The sequence below is a fragment of the Oenanthe melanoleuca genome, chromosome 5 (assembly GCF_029582105.1).
Source record: "Oenanthe melanoleuca isolate GR-GAL-2019-014 chromosome 5, OMel1.0, whole genome shotgun sequence".
NCBI lineage: Eukaryota > Metazoa > Chordata > Aves > Passeriformes > Muscicapidae > Oenanthe > Oenanthe melanoleuca.
In genome coordinates, this window is record NC_079339.1 from 164,053 (window position 1) to 184,307 (window position 20,255).

General features: G+C 41.1%; 1 protein-coding gene across 2 annotated transcripts in view; it reads right to left on the reverse strand.

Moving 5' to 3' along the window:
• Window positions 1-20,255, reverse strand: part of GALNT18 (polypeptide N-acetylgalactosaminyltransferase 18) — a 194,604-nt gene that overhangs the window by 41,314 nt on the left and 133,035 nt on the right. For both annotated transcript variants that reach the window (XM_056492990.1, XM_056492992.1), the window contains exons 7-9: window positions 10,606-10,791; window positions 6,987-7,124; window positions 2,866-2,961 (exon numbers count right to left, since the gene is read on the reverse strand). In XM_056492990.1, the coding sequence (XP_056348965.1) occupies window positions 2,866-2,961; window positions 6,987-7,124; window positions 10,606-10,791 (420 nt within the window). The remainder of the gene's footprint in view (window positions 1-2,865; window positions 2,962-6,986; window positions 7,125-10,605; window positions 10,792-20,255) is intronic.

A 20,255-nucleotide genomic window follows, 5' to 3' on the forward strand; every position in this document is an offset into this window, starting at 1 on the left:
CTGGAAGGCACCCTCTGAAGGTGGAGGGAGGGTAGGAAACACACCAAACCAGAGATTCCAGCTTTTCAAGTGCCTTCTGCCTTTACAGGCCAAGCCAAACACCCTGCTGTGAGGAATTCTTTCACATTTCCAGTATCAGAGGACTACAGAAATGGACAGAATATATTTTGATCTTCCATTCCATCTTAGTGTTTGACCACATATAAGATTTGCATTAGTTTCTCTATCTGAAACACAGTCATAAAGCACTCCAAGATACTTCAGGAATGAATTATGAATATGCCAATATTAATTACAATAGACACAGAGTGGATTGGGGAAAGGTTTGGAAAACTGAATCACAGAAGTCTTACCATCACTAATCCTGATTCTATTTAAAATTAAACTGAAACACCATGGGAAGATATACTGCTGACCATTTCATTGCAATATTTTAGGAATATTTTTTCCTTGCCATTTTCTACTGCTTTTAATTATGAAGCTATATACAAGATGTTTTTGATACTGTCTAAAAAAACGGAGCATGGAATTTTAAGGTCAGATATGCAGTTCCCTTTCTATTGACTTTGATGATGTCTTTCCTATATAAAGCATATTAAAAGGAAACAGTAGCTGCACCTATGATTGTAAAACAATTCCTCAATGTCAAACACCTTATCTAAGCCCCTTCTCATGCAAAATGATGAAAATTCAAAAACATCTGAAAGCAGTTAGTGGGGGAAAAAAGGAAGTTATCCAATTTAGAAGAGGACCTGTATTAGCAACTAATAATAGCAATTTAACTGCATATGAGGGACTGGTTCCTGGCAGTCAGATATATTATTGCACATCTGGATGCAAGTGTGCCAAGTGGTGGCAGCAATAAAACTGTAAATGGAATAGCTGCAACAGAAAAACTTTCTGTATCCAAGCTGAGAGCAGCATCACCCAAACACTCAGCCAGGCAGTCCTGAATCAGGGCACTCATCTGTTTGGAAAGGACTGCCAGGTGGGGAAAACATGCAGTGCTCCCACTGCAGTGGGAATCTCATGGAAGTATTCTGAGTGATGTTTGTTAGTTCTTTCCCTCTTAATGCCATAATCCCCAACACAGAAAAAGTCTAGTTCTCTTTTGAAACAGTTCTCAGTCACTACTGGGATCTTACCCAAATTTGGGCCCTTTTGGATGTTGTTTTTAACATTAGTTACAACATTAAATACATAGCAATGGGGAGGAGACACAACATTTAAATTATGAAGGAGCTGAGTCTTGTCAAGAAAAGTTTGCCTTGCCTCTTTCCCCTCTGTAATTTGTTTGCTGCTATCTCATTTGTACAGAACTTGAGCTGACATTCAAAGGAAGTTCTTTATCTAGTGAATACCCAACTGCACTAATTGAAGTGACTTCTGTTATTGTTGTTTGTCTCTCAACTATAATTAAAGTTTCTAATTGGAATGTGCAGGCATGCCTGCAGTGTGTTGTTCCCACAGATGATGTACCACCAGTCATGTGCCCTCCCACGCGATGAGGAGTAATGGCTCTGGCTCAGGGGTGAATTTCACAGCTCCTCTGCAAACACTGAGGACTGCCTTGCAAAGCTCCTGCAGGCAAACCGTGCTTCCCACATCACTGTGTGACAAATAAGGCACAGCCATGCAGTGAGTGAGTCTGATGGATGGGGTTCTCAGCTATTTCTGCCTCCATCATTCATAATTTACTCCAGCAGACGCCACTAGTGATCAATATTACAGCTTCTCAGGAAGGCAGCCAGTGCAGAACAAGCTGCAGCATGTGCAGTGGGGCAGGGAAATGGAGATTCTGTCTGCACCTCCCCAAACTCGTGTTTGCAGTTCATGTTTTCATGTTTCCAATTCACTCTGAGGTCCAGGCACAGGGGACCTGCTGCTCTGGGTTTATTCCTGAGATACTCATTTGCTGTACAGTCAGACCAGGTACCTGACAGCTCCTGGGTAAAACCACATTCCACAATTCCACAGGGGGCAGTGCTAGAGGGTCCTTTCCAGAAAGCAAATATAAAACTTAGGTAAAAAAATCATTCAAACTGGAGGGATTTTTCAGTTTCTCCAGTCACTCCCCCACAAGTATATCCATTTCCTTTATGACATTTTTGCATATGTTATTTTTAAGGTTAAATAATCTGCACATCTGTCTTTGACAAGTGTGTTCTAGGCCATGCAACATTATTTTTCCTGTCAAGATTTGCCTAGAAACCCTTTCACTTAAGCCCATGTACTTAGCTGGGGAGACACAGGTCTTAACCCTTTTGTCTGCCAAGTTAGAAAATCCAGCTGTTGTTGAAAGGTTTTGGTAATTTGAGTCTTTGGCACACACTAAAGCAGCAGGACAACAGCAGATAAAGAAAAAAAGAAGATTTAGAGGAGAGGTTTGGACAGGGTTTGGAATTTGACACAGCTGTATGGTGTGAAGAAGGTGGCTGCACATTCAGATTTGTGGAAATGACACAGTAAACATAGAAAGTAAAAACCACACTGCTTCAGATTATGCATAAATAAACTGTGAGTACCAACCTACATGTGTGTGCAAAATGTTTTCAAATGCATTGCTTCATTCTTATGACATGCAGAGCTAAGGATCAGAAATGAAAGCTTTTATCAGCAAATCTGGGTCAGTGCTGACTCTCATATTCCTTAAATTCCTTCAAAATGAGTAAATCAACTTCCTTGTCAAAGCATTCTTACATCAGTGCTTCTCAAAGTACAGCAGAAGTAATGCTGTCTCTATGAAAAGCTACTAAACACCTTCCTGAGGGATTGTGCAGGAAAACAATGACAGGTACATGATGGTCCCTCCCACACAATCTGCTGACAGCAGCAGCAAAAGCAGAGATCATTAGACAAACTAACCTGTGGTGTCATTCCATGGCAGATGTACATGATTGGGATATTCTCTGTGTCTGGCCCTTGATCAAGGCACAAATCACTTTTCAGGGAATTCTGCAGCTAAAATAAACAGAAAGAAAAAGGAATCAAGCAAATTTTACATGAGAAAAAGATGGTGTGATTACTTTCTTTTCTTTGAAAAAATAAAACACATGTAGTTGAGGAAGGAAATATGCAAAATTAAAATACGTTGCAGTGAAGATCTTGAAGGAAAAAGAATCTGGACTAAATTCTTCCTTGTGGATAATCTAGCACCACTGATTTCAATAATGTTGCACAAAGTTTCAGGCAGGGTATGTTTCAAAATGCCTTCAGAGGTAGCAATAATTTTTTGATACATATTTTAAAAATATTTAGTCTCTGGTACACACCATATACAGAACCTGAATGTATCCTGCTGAGCAAGATGAGGTATTAAACAACTTTTAAGAATCACTCAGGAGAGTCTTCTGATTTCTGGAAATAATTAAAAAAACTGCTTTCAGCTGTCACCTGGAGACTTCAGGGCAATTGTTATGTATCATCTCCTGATTATTCCAGGCTAACCCAGCACAGCAATGAACAGACTGCACAGTACCTGGCCCTGGTCAGCACAAAAACCTGGGCAATGCTGAGACAGAGTTTCTGGAAGTGAAGTGCTAAATGAATGAGCACAGGTAGCTGGGAGGTCTGCTCAGAGCGAGGACAGAGGTGTGTTCTGCACACCCATGGACTGTGCAAAGGTGTTCAGAGGTGTAAGGCTGCCTCAGAGAACTGCACACAATTGCCTGGTGGGTGGAGATGTGGTTTGCAACCACCTGGGCAGTTCTGTCAGCTCTGCACAGGGGCCTGTTCTGAGGAAAGCAAACTCAGACCTTTAGAAAGGAAGCCTGGAACTGCACTAGCACTTAAGAAGGCAGAGGCTGAAGCCAGGCAGTGAATAAAATCAAAACCATCAATTCATCTCTACAAGACTTGCAACTCCAAAGCTAACTCCAAATCCAGTAATGGACAGGATGCATCTCAACATTAAATAGAAAATATGCATTATATTATCAATAATGGCATTACTCTCAAGAATTAAAGCCTTGAGAATGACAGAATATCTCTCTCAAAGCTTTCTAGTCCTCATTCATAATGTAACCATAGCCATGACTCCAATCACAAACAGATGTCTAGGCACCCCTCTCTATCCAAAACAATGATAAATATCAGCTTTATTAATTCATGCCTGGGTCTATTATTACCTTTGTGCTTTCAAAACCTCTTCCAAAACTCCAATCCTAATGCTTGTCCTAGTGCTAATGTGAGAAACTTTTCCACAACAATAATAATATTCCCCATAATAAAGGAAGCAAAAAGCCAAAGACAAAGCAGCCACTGACCTGTTAACTAAGAATGCTGTTTCAATCTGAGGCCTCAATTCTCAGGAATGATCACTCTACAAAATCTAGTTGCTTTGTGGCAACCAACAATTAACCTGAGTAATGCAATTTTAACCTACCAAGACTTAATATTAAGAACCATCCAAAATTGCTCTGCCACCAACCCCAACCCTAGTTATATGCCACAAACACACACACACACACACACACACATTTATATATATATATATATATATATATATATATATATATGTATATTCACAGACCTGAATGATGCAACTATTTCCCTAACTCTGACAGAACACAAGGAAATGCAGGATTCATGAAGTAAATATGTGAGGTGTCTCTGTAGGTGCCTATATCCTAACCTTCAGCCCCATTCCAAAAGCTTTTTCAATTACTCAGGATTTTTTAAAAATTGATGACAATGTAGCAGTATCTCTATTGTCTACCAAAAAATGAAGCCAGTTGATGAATGGAAGCATTTAGAGAATCAGAAAGCAGCTGGCTTGCTTTGAAATATCACACCTTTCTCTGCTGTAAGATGTGCAAGCAAACAGCAAAGCAGACACAAAAGAATATGAGACATCCAAGGGATTTTTTCACTAAAAGTATAGGGGCACTTAATCTCATGTCATACAAGAGTATTTCATCAAACAGGGAGCTGTGTGTTACACAAAACACTCCCTCTTTATCTGTTGTCATAGCTGTCCAGTATTTCCTTAGGATGGTACACACAGGGCTGCTCCCCCATCTCTCTCAGCTGAGGATAATCATGGGCATTATTGGGCAGTAACTAAATCACAGGATCACTGAATGGCTTGGCTTGGGGTACACATTAAAGATGGTCTCGTTCCAACCCCCTGCCATGGGCTAGGGCACCTTCCACTAGACCAGGCTTCTCAAAGACCCCTCCAGCCTGGTCTCAAGCACCTCTCCAGAGACAAAGAATCAGTGATTTCCCTGGGCAAACTCTTCCAGTGCCTCATCATCCTCAGAGCAAAGAATTTCTTCCCAAAATCTCATTTAAGCCTGCCTTTTTTCAGTTTAAAGCCATTCCCTCTTGTCCTATCACTATACATCCCTGTGAAAAGTCCCTCTCCAGCTCTCTTCAGCCCTCTTTAGGTACTGGAAGGCTGCTCTAAGTTCTCCCTGAAGTCTTCTCCAGGCTGACCACTGTGTTCAGTATTTCTGTAAAAAACTCTTCTTTTTTTGGTTGATGAAAATGTCTCAGCAGAGTATCAAATAACTGTTGCTGATTTTCATTTTGACTTGCACAATGTGGAGTTGATCCTGAGACCAGGACTTCAGCTCTTCCACTGCCCTTCCTTTATTTATATTCTATCACTTCCACCTGAAAAGACTTTTATATCCAGAGCCACCTACAAGCAGAACCATGCCCTAGTGAGCTGCTATGCCTCCTCCTCCTCAGGAAGCTCCACACTTGGACCATGGCATCACTGAGGCTCCTTGCACACAGGAGGATTTTGTGTGTGATTCGGGCACTGTTCTGAACCAGTCTGGAATGTAACCATTCCCTCATGCCTTCAGCAATGACCTGAACCTTTGCTGGAAGAGCTTTGCTTGTCTGCCTGTGAAAAGCCAGTGTGGTTCCTTTAACTGATCCTCACAGGGGCCATGGAACTTAACAGGATGTACAATTCCTTGAACTTTGCAGGATGTACAATTCCTTCCTTTGCCACAACACAGCAGCTGCTCCTCAGCAACCTCAGGGCTCTTCCAGAGCCACACTGGCCAACTGCACAGCTCAGCTTTGTTTCTGAAGACAAACCTTTCACCTGTATTATCTGCTCTCGCATTGTCTAATCAGGATTGTCAAGCAAAAAGAAAAAATTAATTCACAGGAATCAATTTTTGTAAAAAGGATGGTGAAAGAGAATGTGAAAAGGACATCCTAGGTCTACCACCTTATTATGGGCCTGTGTTAATTTACTCTGCTCATCTTCCATGCCATGCACACCTATACCCTCTCTGTCTGGGGCCCTGCCAGTTTCTGAGAGGCAGGAATTGCTTCTGCCTGAATTAGCACTGTGCAACTCAAGGCTGATTGCATCACAGAGAGGGGCACTGCAAGTAATGCTGAGCCCCAAATGTGTGGATTAGCTGCACCTTCTGTTGGATGCAGTGTAATTCTTGAACCTCTCTAGAGGTGCTTTATACCTGGGTTAGCTGTTGAGATTTGGATAGCTAAGAATGTCAGTCTTTGACTGTGATACCTGTTCTAGGGTGGATCAGGACTTCCCTTAAATGGCTAAAATTTAATAAGGGAAAGCAACAGATTTTAACAGTTGTATTTGATGGTATTAAAGGCCTTTCCACCCTAAATGACTCCATGATTCTAAGTTAAGTGCTGGCTGCAATCTTAAGCAGGTTGCAGTTGAAATTCTGAGTCTTATTTTGTGAATTCTCCTGCTGGCACAAACCTGTCAGCTCCAATGTGTCTGCCAAGTCACACCTTGAGTATTTCTGTGTGGAATACAAGCCGTGGAGCAAACAAACAACAAAAAGTCAGGGAGGAAGGTAATGGTCAAAATACCTCAGCACAAATGTCTCTGTTAACTAGCAGTATTATTTAACTAGTGACTCCAAATTGATCTGCTTCTTTCACTTTGAGTCAGGCACTGTGTTCATGAATTCCTTCCACTGGGACACCTTTGTCCCCCACATCTGTGCAATGGGAAATGCAAACAGGGTCCTTACCACGCCGTAGGCGACGGTGTCTGAGTACATCCTCATTTCTGGGTACACGCTGACCAGGTACCACCTGAAGGTCTTGCACTGGAGCTTCTTCCTCAGGGCCTTCCTCTCTGAAATATCCCCAATGTCAATTCCCGAGTCCTGCACATGGAACACAGGGCAGAAAGAGCCAGAGGGACATCAGTGACACTCTTCTGTGCAAACCAAACACCCAGAACTGCCTCACTGCAGGGCCACAGAATCAACTGAGCTGCCAGGGACCTGCCAGACCTTCAGTGCCCTGCACAGCACAGCCCCAAGAGTCAAACATGGCTTTACTGATGACAATAAGCAGGTTTTGGTTGTGGAGTGAGTCTGTTACCCACACACACCCCAGAAGTGCCCCAGTTAAATATGGCACAGGTCACCATGGCAGGGTCTCTTTCACAGCCTGCTTTGATGGATGGGACCATTCCTGCTGACTCCTGAGGGGTTTGGATCCAGTTTCCAGTGACCATCACTGCTCTTCTCTGATTTCCTGGCACTTCCCAAACCCAAAAGAAATTGGTATAAGTAGCAAGCTGCCCTAGAACCATGGCCATTGCTGGTGTCCCACTGTGGCCCAATAATTCCTGTATGACACTTTCTGGGTTGCTGTTCGACTGCAAAGAGCAGCAGCTCTGCTCACCTCTCTGAAACAGCACTTTGAAAGTTCTTTTGAATTGTAAAAAGGGAAGTTGTTATTTCTGTTAAAAGCAATTGCTGAATATTCTCTCCCATAATTTTTATTCTCCTTTCCATTTCTGGCTAACCTTGCACTTTTCATAAGGGCAGATTACAAAGCATGACTTTCATAAAGGTCCTGTATACAAAAATCAGTAATTTATCACATCAAAATCACACAGCAGAAATTTTTAGAGGGGGATCTAAGTGCAAATCTGTGGCTGCTCTTGATAGGAACTAAACTGAGACATTTTGCTCCACACTGTGCTCTGTGACTTTTGCCTCAGTGCAAACACAGGATATATAAATTTTCATAGGGAAATCTTATAATCTATCTCCTTAAACAATAGCCTTTACTGGGCCACAAACACCCCAAAGATTATGTCAGTCATGAGACAAGATTTAAAAAAAACAAACTGAAAGCACTGAATTTTCTTAGTTATACAACAAGAAGGTATCTGTAAAAATATCTAGATTTCTGAGCTGCTGAAGCAACCACTGCATCCCAAAGTACTGAATTAATGCTAATCTGGAGGAAATATATTTTATTTTGGAAGCATTTTCTAACTAAAGTAAAATTGACTTCCACATTGGCAAGGTATACTAAAAAGCAGGAAACTGATCTGGCATACACAGATCAGACATAACAATTTTAGAAATGGTGACTCTCCTTCTCAAGCCCTACATCATTGGTAAAACTTCTGTGGAACTACTCATTAAGTGGCAATGTTTGTCTGAGTTTTGCAGCAAGTGACTAAATACAGAGGCTGCAAAAGACAATCAGTGGATCCTGTGAACAAACCCTGCTGGTGCAGCACTCTGGCTGCCACGGTGAGAAGGAAAAGGAGGCTGCCAGCACATGGCCACTCCACTCCAAGCACCAACAGGGCTCAGATGCTGAATGGTCACTGCACAAACAAAACCAGAAGAACAGGCAGAACACGTGGAAAGCACAGTTCTTGATTCTGGGACTTGAAGAATCTTTCCTCTGGGTTCCAAGTGCGTTTCTGAATCTATTTATCCAAGTGTCAATGATGCTGAAGTCACCATGGCAGCATTAGTCTCCATTTGAAGCCCACACTGTATTTCAGAGAAAAGCTCACAGAGAGGTCAAAAGGGTACACTGCAAAATGAGTCTGACTTATTATTATTATTATTATTAGTAGTAGTAGTAGTAGTAGTAGTAGTAGTATTAGTATTATTAGTATTAATCTCCCAAATACTAAAACCTTTGGAAGCATCTGACTTCTCAGAGATCTGGGAATTCTTCCATGCAAAAAGTCAGGTCCAATGTTTAACATTTTGGAATAACATCTTTCATAAAAAGTTCTGACTGTTGTAATTGAATACATTTCTATTATCTCACAGTCCATTACCAGTATGCATTAGGTTCCAGATAGAGAATTACTCCTGTAGTTGTCTAGCTGCAATTTATCTTTGCATTCTTTATGAATTGGATATCAAATTTGCACAAGATAAAGCAACACCACCATCACATCTGGATAAATAGGATGAAAATCAGTGTATAGTACTGTAATCCTCATTAGCAAAAGGAATTTCTAAGTTTTGTGTTAATGTTATGTTTGCAAGTCAAAAAACTAAAACTTGGATCAATCAATGATGATCAACCAATCTTCAAGAAAATAATTAATAATATGAAATAGAAACTGAAATTTAAACCTACCAGGCTAATCACAAATAAAAATAATTTAAAATTGCTTTGACATAAAATAAGTAACTCTATCCACTGCAGAAATGTCCTTATTCTTGTATGGACTGCTGTGCAACTACTCAAAACAGGGACATATAGAAGGGATCATGGATTCTGTGAACATGAGACTTTCAGAAAAGTCCTTCCCTATATCATGGTCATAGCAAATTATGTGGCTAATGCTGCAACCTAAAAATAGGACAATGACTTCCTCACTTTGCCAAAATTATCTAGTTTTTATCATGAGAGATGCAAGAAGCTACTGAGAGCAGCTGAACCAACATCAGCATTCATGTATTTAGCTGATCTTCTCTTTCTAACATTTTCTTCTAATTAAAGAAGTACAGCATTTTATTTCTTGACACAGAAATTGCAGCAAAAACAGTTTCTCTGAACTGTTGTCAAATCAGAGAGATTTTATTAAAGAAAAATTAATCTGCCCTTTAATTTAAGTCTAGATTATTTGCTTTTGCTGTAATGATGAGAGCTGTACTCCGAGTTAAACTCCAAATTCAATAGAACCATGCTTTTTCTTTCCAGTTTCTAGGTGGAAACAATCTCTCCACACAGATTCTGAGTAAGCACAGTGCCCTTGTTCTGAGCCCTTTAACTCACAGCTGTTCACAGACTAAATACCATGTACTACAGGAATGAAGAACAGCTAAAATCAAGCTGAACTCTGATGCTGGCCATCTGACATTATCTCTTCAATGCAATGGACCAAGCAGTGCTCACCCATGGCAAAGAGATCAGGATAAGAAGGCCAGTGGGGAGTTAGCAAGATTGTGAGGCATGACAACACCCCCTGGCAGATATCTCCTCACCAATCTGGTGGAATTATAGCTCTCTGTAGTGGTAAATAGAACACTCAAACTCAAATTCAGATGTGCAATGTCGATTTCATGGGGTTTTTTTTCCCCTTATCTCTGCAGCTACTATTTTAAAATATCCATGAAGAGTCACCAGTGAAGGGAATAAACTCGAAAAGAAATTAATTTTTAAGGAACCTAAAGACAAAAAATATTATTGTAGATTAAGACACAACTACATATATATGTTCATATGCAATTGTGTATGTATAGGCATGGACATTATGCCTGTGTGTGAGACATAAATACTAAATCCTACCAGAAAAATCACAGTTTGGGGTAGGAAGCAAACCCAAAATGATCTAGAGGCAAAGGCTGGAGGCCCTGGTGTGTGACTCACCTCCTGGGGTATGTTCCAGGCCATGTAGACGTGGCTCTTGAACTCGTCCATCCAGACCTCGGCCACGCGCAGCGCATTCCTGCGCACGTGGGCGGTCAGGTCCTCGGTGTAGGGCTTGTGGGCTCTCTCAATGTGGGCAATCCTGGAGCAGGGCAGCACCTCCACGCTCCCTCCACACTGCCACACCTAGCAGGGAGAAAGCAAAGGACACCCTGCTGGGGCAGCTCCCCACACCTAGCAGGGAGAAAGCAAAGGACATCCTGCTGGGGCAGCTCCCCACACCACTGCTGGCCTCCAGCAAACACACTCAAGTTATTTGATCTCTGTCACAAAGGAGAAAAACCACTCGAGACTCGTTTGACTATACAAAGGCTATGAGAGGAGATTTATTCCCTTGTCTTACCAGGAATTATTATTGCTACTTAACCTTACTGCAGAGTTTCTACATTACCAGTAGCCTCTGCCTGGGTCAATTCAGTTGTTCTCAAGATTATTAATAAATTTATTCACAGGACATTCAAAACAGTTCAAACACCTGGTTCAAGTTTCAAGCCTTGCAAGACTTTTCTCTTAGGTTCTGCACAGTCCATGCAGACCATATATGCACTACCCAGAATCTCAAACTAGGCAGCTTGTCATAACAGGGAAACCTAGCCAGCCAGCTTTTCTAGGCCACTGAAGTTTCAGGTTCTGTGAAAATGAGGAGTAGAAATGCACCTTAAGCTTTTCTTTAAACATGGTTGAGAAAGGACCAGGTCTATTCCTTCTAAGAAGAGGCGATGAAGACTGAGACTGCCTAATGAAAATGTGTGAAAAATTTAATCAGAAACTACTCTATAATAGATTTCTTATGCAAGTTACTCTACATAATAGATTTCAGTTCATAATCAAATAGATTTCAGTTTTGCCCACTACCACAACTGAGCTGAAGTACACAACGTTAGTCATAATTATTGCTTTAATTTCTGATTTACTCTTTCTGCTTTCAACAAAAGAGAAACCACTTCTGCAAACTTAAGAGGCAGTGAAGTACATGAGTTATTTTACACAGCAGCACTTTTTCTGTGTGTCTTGCATTATGCAAACTTCCTCACAAGATCAAGGCAGTCCATTCATAATGGTTGAGTGGATGCTGCTCAGGTGAAAGCCCAGATGTACCCAAACTGTTTGATCCTGCTGAGCAAGTGCCTGGGTGTCCCAGAGGCAGAAGTACTCACTGAGAAGTGACAGAGTTTGCCTTGTGATGCTGCCAGCAGAACTCCTGAGGCTTGGTACCTCATACCAAGAGAGCAAAAACTGAGAGCCAGGGTGATCCTGCCTTGTACACTCCTCCAGGGGATCATGTTCTGGTCTCCCTCCTGGTGGCCAGGGATGGGGGGCTGGCAGAACATCCTGTTCTGGAGCTGATCTCAGGCCCCTCAGATCTGACAACCCTATAGGCATATGCTCTACAAAGGAGGCACTTTGTTCAGTCATTCATTTTATATATTTAGACATCTGGCTTGAATACAGCATTTAGACATTTGGCAGCTCCTGAGACCAGAAAATGTGGCATGAATTCAGAATGTTTACAAAGCTTTTTCTGAATTGGTGCCTAATTGCATTCAGCATATGCTGGGAGAAGAGATAGAGCCCTGGTTTGCAGAGCTCTGTGGAAAGGGAACTAACCCATGAACATGCTGTACAGTCAAAAAGGGAGCTGAAAAGACTTCAGCACATCTCTGTGTCCAGAACCTGGAAGACCCCTGGAGTAAATAAACATAACCATCATCAAAATCAGGGCAAAACTGAGATGATCATCAATACTTAAAAATAAATATGCAATTGATCTGGCACAAGAATAAATAATCTGGAAACAACACTTGTGTCCTGTCTTTCTAAATATCGTATTAAGTGGGCAATCCAGTTTAATGATCTAACAAAAATAGCAGTTTGTCAAACATTGAATTATAAATGGTCCAGCTACATCTCCTAATAAAGATTAAATGTGAAGTACCCCAGGCTGTGCCCACACAAGACCTACTTTCAGTCCAAGTCATTTCTCAGTACAGCATGGACATGCAGCTATAAATTGTTTCAGAGTTACTCACTGTACACTGCCTAAATTAGTATCATAAAAGACAAGGAAGATGCAGAGATGGTCATAACTTAGCCCAGGACAGGACAATGCACAGCACACATGCACTGTGTACTCTGCTCATTCCAGCCAAGGATGGCCTCGAACCAAGGCCAGCAAGTGAACACCAAATCTTTTGTGGGATTCTCAGAGCTATGTCTCAATGCCATCTTGACAACATGATGACAAAAAATTCACATTCTACAATAAGCTGAATTTCCAAGCAAATTTCCAGGAACTGAAATTCAGAAGAGCAGTCATTTATAACTTTAGCATTGATTCAGTTATCAGGAAGCTCTGACTTGACTTTATAATGAAGTGAGATGCTTTCAGAAAACAACCTGAGATGACCAACTCTTTAACAGTTTGCAAATAAGAATTACCCACTGCCTGAAAAAACACCAATTAATCAATTCCAGTGGCCACTCCTTTCTCCCAGACACTGCCAGTCTTTGTTCTGCTTTCAAAGACTAATTAATTTCTATTAATTAATTAGCTATCAATACAGAATTACTAACCTGCATTAAACAGTTTCAAAACCATACTGTTTCCAAGCAAAAGTCTCCTAAAATCCACAAATATCAGCTGCAGCACTCGACAAGGAGCATGACCTTAGATACAGGCTATGAAACCTTGCTGAGTGGAAGCAGAGGTGATGCTTTAAAAAGGCACAAAGTCCAATCCTGACATGCTCAGCTGCTCCTGGGACAAGTCCATCTTTCTTCTCCCTCCCAGAGGGATTATAGTCCAGCAAGAAATCTCTTTTATCCAAACCTCTCACTGCATTTAGGGAGCAGGGAGTTGTTAAAAAAAAAAACAGAAATGTAGGTAGCAGGCATTACAGTGGGACTTTCAAATGACATGGAGCTCTCCTAGAACCTCATGGAAGTCTGGATTCCCAGCTCCCTAAAATATACAAAATCTCCAGCCAAGGAAAGAAGGGCTTTGCTACTCAAACAGTGAACACTACACTGAGCTGCATGTATGAATACTAAACAATAAACACAATTAATTGCTACAAAAAGAATCAGGTTTTTTTAAATTCTTCCCTGATTATATTTCAAACAATGGAATTTCTTGCACTTTCTCTCCCTTCTAGACCAACTGTCCACTTGAATCTGACCACTCTTACCTCCCTCCATCCCTTTCACTCAGGTACATTAATGCCTGGTCCTCTAACCATAGTGTTGGAGATATTGTGGATAGCTGCATGGTTTTTCAACAGAAAACCTAGAGATGCTATAAATCTCACATCAGAAGTAGACAGGAAAGACTAATTCATTACTCTGAACAAATACCTTTCAGTCAGATACAATTTTTAGGGTGTTTTTAAATTACTATTTTAATACTTAATAATTTTAATAATTTTCTCAAATACTCTACTCAGAGGGAAGTTGAGAAGCCTTTTAGAGCGGCCTGTTCTTCATCTAATAAAATTCCTGTAGACAAGAAGGAATAGCAGTTGAGGGGTTAGTTCCTCACAGCTTCACACATTTCCCCTGTGGATTTTGCAGCTATTTTTTGCTGTCATTAGCAATCTTTATTCAGGCTTTAACCACACTGAATAGCACCCTTCTAATTTTCCAGCACTGCAATTTTATGTGATGGCTATAAATACATACAAAAGTTAAAAATCAGTAGAGCTTTTTCAAATTATCACCCATGGCTTTAGCAAGAAGTCTAAAGATAAAAGAGCTTCAAAGACTTTTTTCAACCACATGGAATGGTTTGAAGTAAAATGTTATATCTCTGAGCATACTGTGGCTGTGATCAGTAATACTTAATGACTAACCTGCCTGTACAAATTGCAAGGAAAACACTTGATTAATTTCCGAAACCATGGTTAAAAGGAAATTCAGCAGCTTTTCCTGTTGCCCATGAAGATAATTTGCCTGTGATAGGCAAGTGGTGGAAATTACCAGCAATATTCTCAATTTCTTGCCAAAGCTCAAAATATACATATGCAGTTGTAAAAAATAACATATGCTCTCATCAGAGTGACACAATAAATAGTAATTCACATGTCATGCTTTAAAAGCATCAATTGCAAAACTGTAGCAACAGGCCTTGGACTTTGCCTTAGAAAATTCTTAAGTGTGAAGGTTTATGTATCTTTGGGAGTACTTTCCATGATTGCTGGAGTCTCAGCAAGGCAAAAGGTTTGCTTGGCTCTGGAAGGAATTCTTGAGGTTCTGGTCCTGCTGGTTTACTTTGCAAAAACAGTCTTCCAGGAAAAGAACACAGCAACTGGAGTTTGCCTTCCAAAGAGCTCTGAGCCCACTCCAGTGTGTTTTCAGTGCTCCCTTCCAAGCCAGCCTGAGAAAGGGCTCTTTATTCTTCAATTTCCTGAGGAGGTTCAGACATTTGGTACAGCCCCAAGAAGGGCTTAGGGGGATTCCTCTTCTTGAAAGGGTTTCTTGTTCCTTCATCACTACCAAAAGGTAGTAAAATTCCATAACAAAATTCTAGGTCCGAAGGGACAGTAGCAGTGCCAAGGTGAACACTACAGAGCTGAAAAGACTAAAATCAGCACAACCCATGACCTAAACTGAGCAAATCAAAGGAGGGGGGACAGGAACATTAAATGAATACAGAGAACCTGTTGGAGGGTGAGGGGGAAAGGAGGGGAAACTCCCCTTTAAATCTTCAGTTGTTGAGGACAACCTGCCCAAGCTCGAAGCACTTCACACTGATAATTTACTGAATATTGATCTGCACATCGTTGTAATTGTGGCCCTAAATGTGTGAGAATTTATGTTCACCACAGAGCAAACAGAAACCAGGGTCTCCACACTGGGAGAGCCACTGAAAGCCAGGGAGAGGACACAGGAGGTGGCACAGCAGCCCAGCTGTGGCTGCCCCTGGGGTAGAGGGGACAGGGGGCAGTCCAGGGACAGCAGAGCAGGGCAGCTGCAGGAGCAGGGACACACCCAGCAGCTTCTCAGAGCGATTTGCCAAGGGCTGAAACTCCTGTGACCCCCCAGTCAGTCCCACCAGCACCCACAGAGCATGCCACTCACTTCCTTACAATACCCAAACCAGCCTGGTTACAGCTTCTTTACAGCAAATTCCATCCACATCTGGAAAATCTCTTCCACTACATTGCTTAGTAAATCCTCCCCAAACTAATTTAAATTTGAATTTGTATGTCTAATCAAAATAATCACAGCTCTGAAGCCGATCCCTCTCTCGAATATTTATATTTCATTAGATGTTTCTTTTTATCTCTTTAATCACTGAGTTTTTTTATGATATAGAACCTTAATCTAATAAAACTAAACCCTACAAGTCATTGAGCAGTTTATTAGCATGTAGTGCCTTCATTAAATTTACACAGATCCTGAAGTTTCTCCAAGAGCTGGCGTGACCTGGTTTGCTACCATCACTTCATTTGGACTGCAAACAAAAACCTTTCAATAATTAAGTGATTTCTCAAAAAGCTGAAGTAATTTCTAGCTTCTGTGAAGGTTGCAAATTACAAAATTAGAAGTATTCATTAAAGATGCCCTGAAGTTAAAAAACACAGTCAGTGTAAATTAATTACTGCTGTGGATACAAACTAATTAGTTACCAGTATCTTTGAAATATATTTTTGGGAACAATTTATTGTAAAAACTACTTTTGAATCTTGTCAGCCTTTGTCATTACCATTAATTGTTTACTGATAACCAGTAATGAGCTTGATGTTTTCCAGACAAGTATGAAGAAGCTATTCTCATTCAATACCATAATCACTTGGAATCTGCATTTTTATTTTGGTATCTTGACAGGTGACTGCAGACAGAACAGAGATATCAGACACAAAGACCACTGAAATCACTGTTCATATTTCTAGCTGCTATCAGTGGGTTTTCCATCACACCCTGGAAGTGTTTGGTGGGGATCTGTCTCTTCAGAACCAGAAGCTATACCCATACCCACTGCATTAAACATGTTAATATTTATTTAGGTCGTATCTTCACTGAATTCTCAAGATAACCTTCCCTAAATATTTCTAATCATCACACAATCCTGCCATACTTTCAGGTAAACTCATTTGCATGTAACAACAACCTTTTTTCATAACCAAGCTGGTATTCTAATGTCAAAGTGTAAGTAACCTAAAAACACCTCCCCTCCAATCAAAAAGACCTTTTAAAAGGAAAATAAAAGACTAACATAAGTAGAGCTGCTCTCCATTTTTAAAATGTAAATTATCCCTTAAATCTAACTTTTGAAGTCCTCATTAATTGCCTCACAGGCCTCATTTTACATTAATTGTGCCTTCATAAAACACTCTCATTGAAAACCTAGTACATGTAAAGGTTCTTCCCAAATTAAATTGTCATTACTTTTCTTCCTCTTTTAGCTAATTGCTACATTATGTACTTTTTAAATTGTTTTGTTCTGCAGGGATTAATTCTGCATGTATCTTCACAAGCTGTGGAACTTTTACAGTGTGCAGTTAAACTGCACATGGTGTGCTGCTGATTTGAACTGCAGGAGCCACTCCCCCACCTGTGTCCCTTGGAGGGAACATATGCCAAGGATCACTGAAGGCTTGTGTCCCTTCAGCTCTCCTCCAAACGAGTCCATCTCACTGCCAGGCACAGTAAATAACACACACACTCATCAACCACTGCAATGCCAAGTTTAAGTTATCAACAGCAAGTAAAAGAAATCACTTTTTGTCTTGAAAAGTACAAAAGCAGGAGACTGAAGAACAGGATCCCCACTGGTTTAGCATTTATGGAGCATTGCACTGTGCTGTCCATCTTTTATGGCTTTACCTTTCTCTCTCTCACACAGCTACACTTAGCTTGATCAGTCTTGTCAATCCTGGTCACAGAATACAAGGGGTTGAGCTGGGAGGTACCCACAAGGATCATCCAAGTCCAGTTGCTGGCCCTGCAGGACACCCCAAGAGTCACACCCTGTGTCTGAGAGCATTGCCCAAGCACTTCCTGAGCTCTGGCTTGGTGCAGTGACCATTCCCTGGGCAGCTGTTCCTGTGCCCAGCCACCCTTTGTGAAAAATCTTTTCCTGACCTCTAACCCAAACCTGCCCTGACTCAGCTTCAGCCATTCCCTTGGGTCCTGCCACTGGCCACCAGAGAAGAGTTCTCATAAAACATCAAGACATCTGTATTACTTCCAACTTGGTAATGTGCAGCCACACATGCACAGTTGGTGAAACAATATTTGTGAGAAACCTCCAAGTGCCTCCTCATCCTTCCTTGCAGGGTACAGTGATGTCCCCTTATAGCTGCTGCTGTAATGCTTTCCTTTCCTGTGGGAGCAGTTGATAAAATGTTCTCTCCCCAGAAACAGCAAAACCACAAAACTGATTCACTGGTAATATATAATTACACATGCTGTAGCTGCAGGTTACCTGCTGAGGCATTCATGGGCAGAACAGGGAAAAACAATTATTCCAATGTAGGAGTGACTGAAACCAGAACAAGCCAAAAAAAGCCAGTTTCTCATAATGTAATGACTGGCACAACTTGGAGGATGACAAGTCCTTATTTTATTCTCAATAGAACTTTTTTTTTTAACCTGTTGGAATTACAACCCTGTAAATAGAGAATTTTAGTCTATGTCATCTTAGGATTCAGATTGCTAACACAGTGAGGTACTTTGCAAAACAGAATTAACCTCAGGAATAATCCTGTGTACACTGATAAGCCACTGCTGGTCACACAGGGTGCTAGGCAAGTGCTTATGCCATACTGCACTGCTAAGGAATTATTTTTGTATTGGTGAAAGTGTGGGCTATGAAAAGCATTGGGAACAATTTGTAAGAAGTAACATTTGGTCAATCTTTACAATTTTCTTCTTTCAGGCTTCAATCTAGAAATAGTCTCCTCTTAATTCACAAAATGGATAAAAGCAAAATAAACTTCTCTCTATTTAAAGCCTTAATGCAAAGTTAAAGAGAAAGCATTATCTGAAAAAGAAGTATTTTAAAGTTATCTCAGAGTAGCAACTAAAGATATTTCATACTTCTCAGCCCTTTGCCTTTACACATCACCAACCTTGTACTGTTGAGCAGCACTTGTGATCATGTACTAAGGATGTTTTCTGTACAGCAAATCATTCCCTGGCCTTCCTGCTGGAAACAAGCTAAAAACTTGGCCTTGAGACTACAGCAAGTGATGACAGCAGCAAGTGCAAGAATGGGGAATGGTTCCTTTCCCTGAGGGGTGTTTGGGGAAGATGTACACTGCTCAGTGGAGTGCCATGCAGGGAGGCCCAGCAGCAAGGACAGAAAGAGACACCAGGCACACAAGACACATCCCACTGCTCCCTCTCCATGCAAGCAGCTCCACAACACAGCAGCAGCTTGGTGAAAAATCCCCTCTCCTTCTTTGCTCATTCCCAGCCATCTCTGCCTCTCAGCACACCAGCCTGTCAACCTGCCTGACAAAACAGTTTGAGAGGCAGCAGGTAAATCATCACAAACTGATTAACACTAATGGTAAATCACAAACTGATTAGCATTAGAATTAACCCTGCAATTAAGAGAGAAGAAGTTTCCTGAAGCAGAGGTGTTCAGAGGCAGCAGGTGTGGGGCAGACCACAGCTGGCAGGGCAGCCAAGAGCATGGCAGGAAGGAGAAGAAAAAGTAACCCAGAATAGCCCATGTGCAGTGAAACCACACTGAGCTGAACACTTTGGTGTGCTTTAACATTATCCTCATCCTAAACCCAAAACACAGCACTGCAGCAGCTACTAGGAACAAAATTATCTCTACCCCAGCCATGCCCAGAACTGTGCAAAGGCTTTCCTTAATAAAATCAGACATCTATCTACATGCAATACAGACACAGTTTCATATCATTTATGGCCTGTGTTAGGAACACTGACAGGTAAAATTGCTGGAAACTTCTAGGGAAAGAGGAAAAATGGCTAAATGTTTCCAGATAAATATGGAGATGTGGGGACAAGTGTAAATATCTTCACTTGAGTGCGATTAACAAAACGAACACCATCCCAAGGGCAATATTGTAAAAAAAGATCTCAGGTGAGAAAGATCTCAGTGTGGATTGGAAATGGCTGGAATATCAGTTTCTATGCACCAAATGGGAGAGACTCACTCAACTAACAGGCAATGAAAAAAACATGATCCTAGAAGTACATGATGAGGGGAGGAGGTTAAAGAAAAAATAAGACACAAAAACACATTAAAAAACCCCAAACAACTAACAAAACAAGACTCACCCCCAAAAAAAAAACCAAATAATGGAAGTAACTTCTGGAACTCAAAAACAGTTGATCAGAGAGAGGCATGATAGATTTCACATCTGCTTGCTTTGCCACAAAGGGACCCTAATGTATGGAAAATACCCCAAAGAACACTGGGACTATTTCCTGCTCAAATAACTTATTTCTCCATCTCTACTCATTAACTGCACTCCTCTAGTTCTCCACCGACAGAAAGAGCATCAGCTTCACAAAAGGTCTGCAGACAAACCACCCGACTAGAAAGAAATGAAGCAATTAATTTCACTACAGCAATATACTGTACAGAAGTAGTGTGCAATACTCAGACT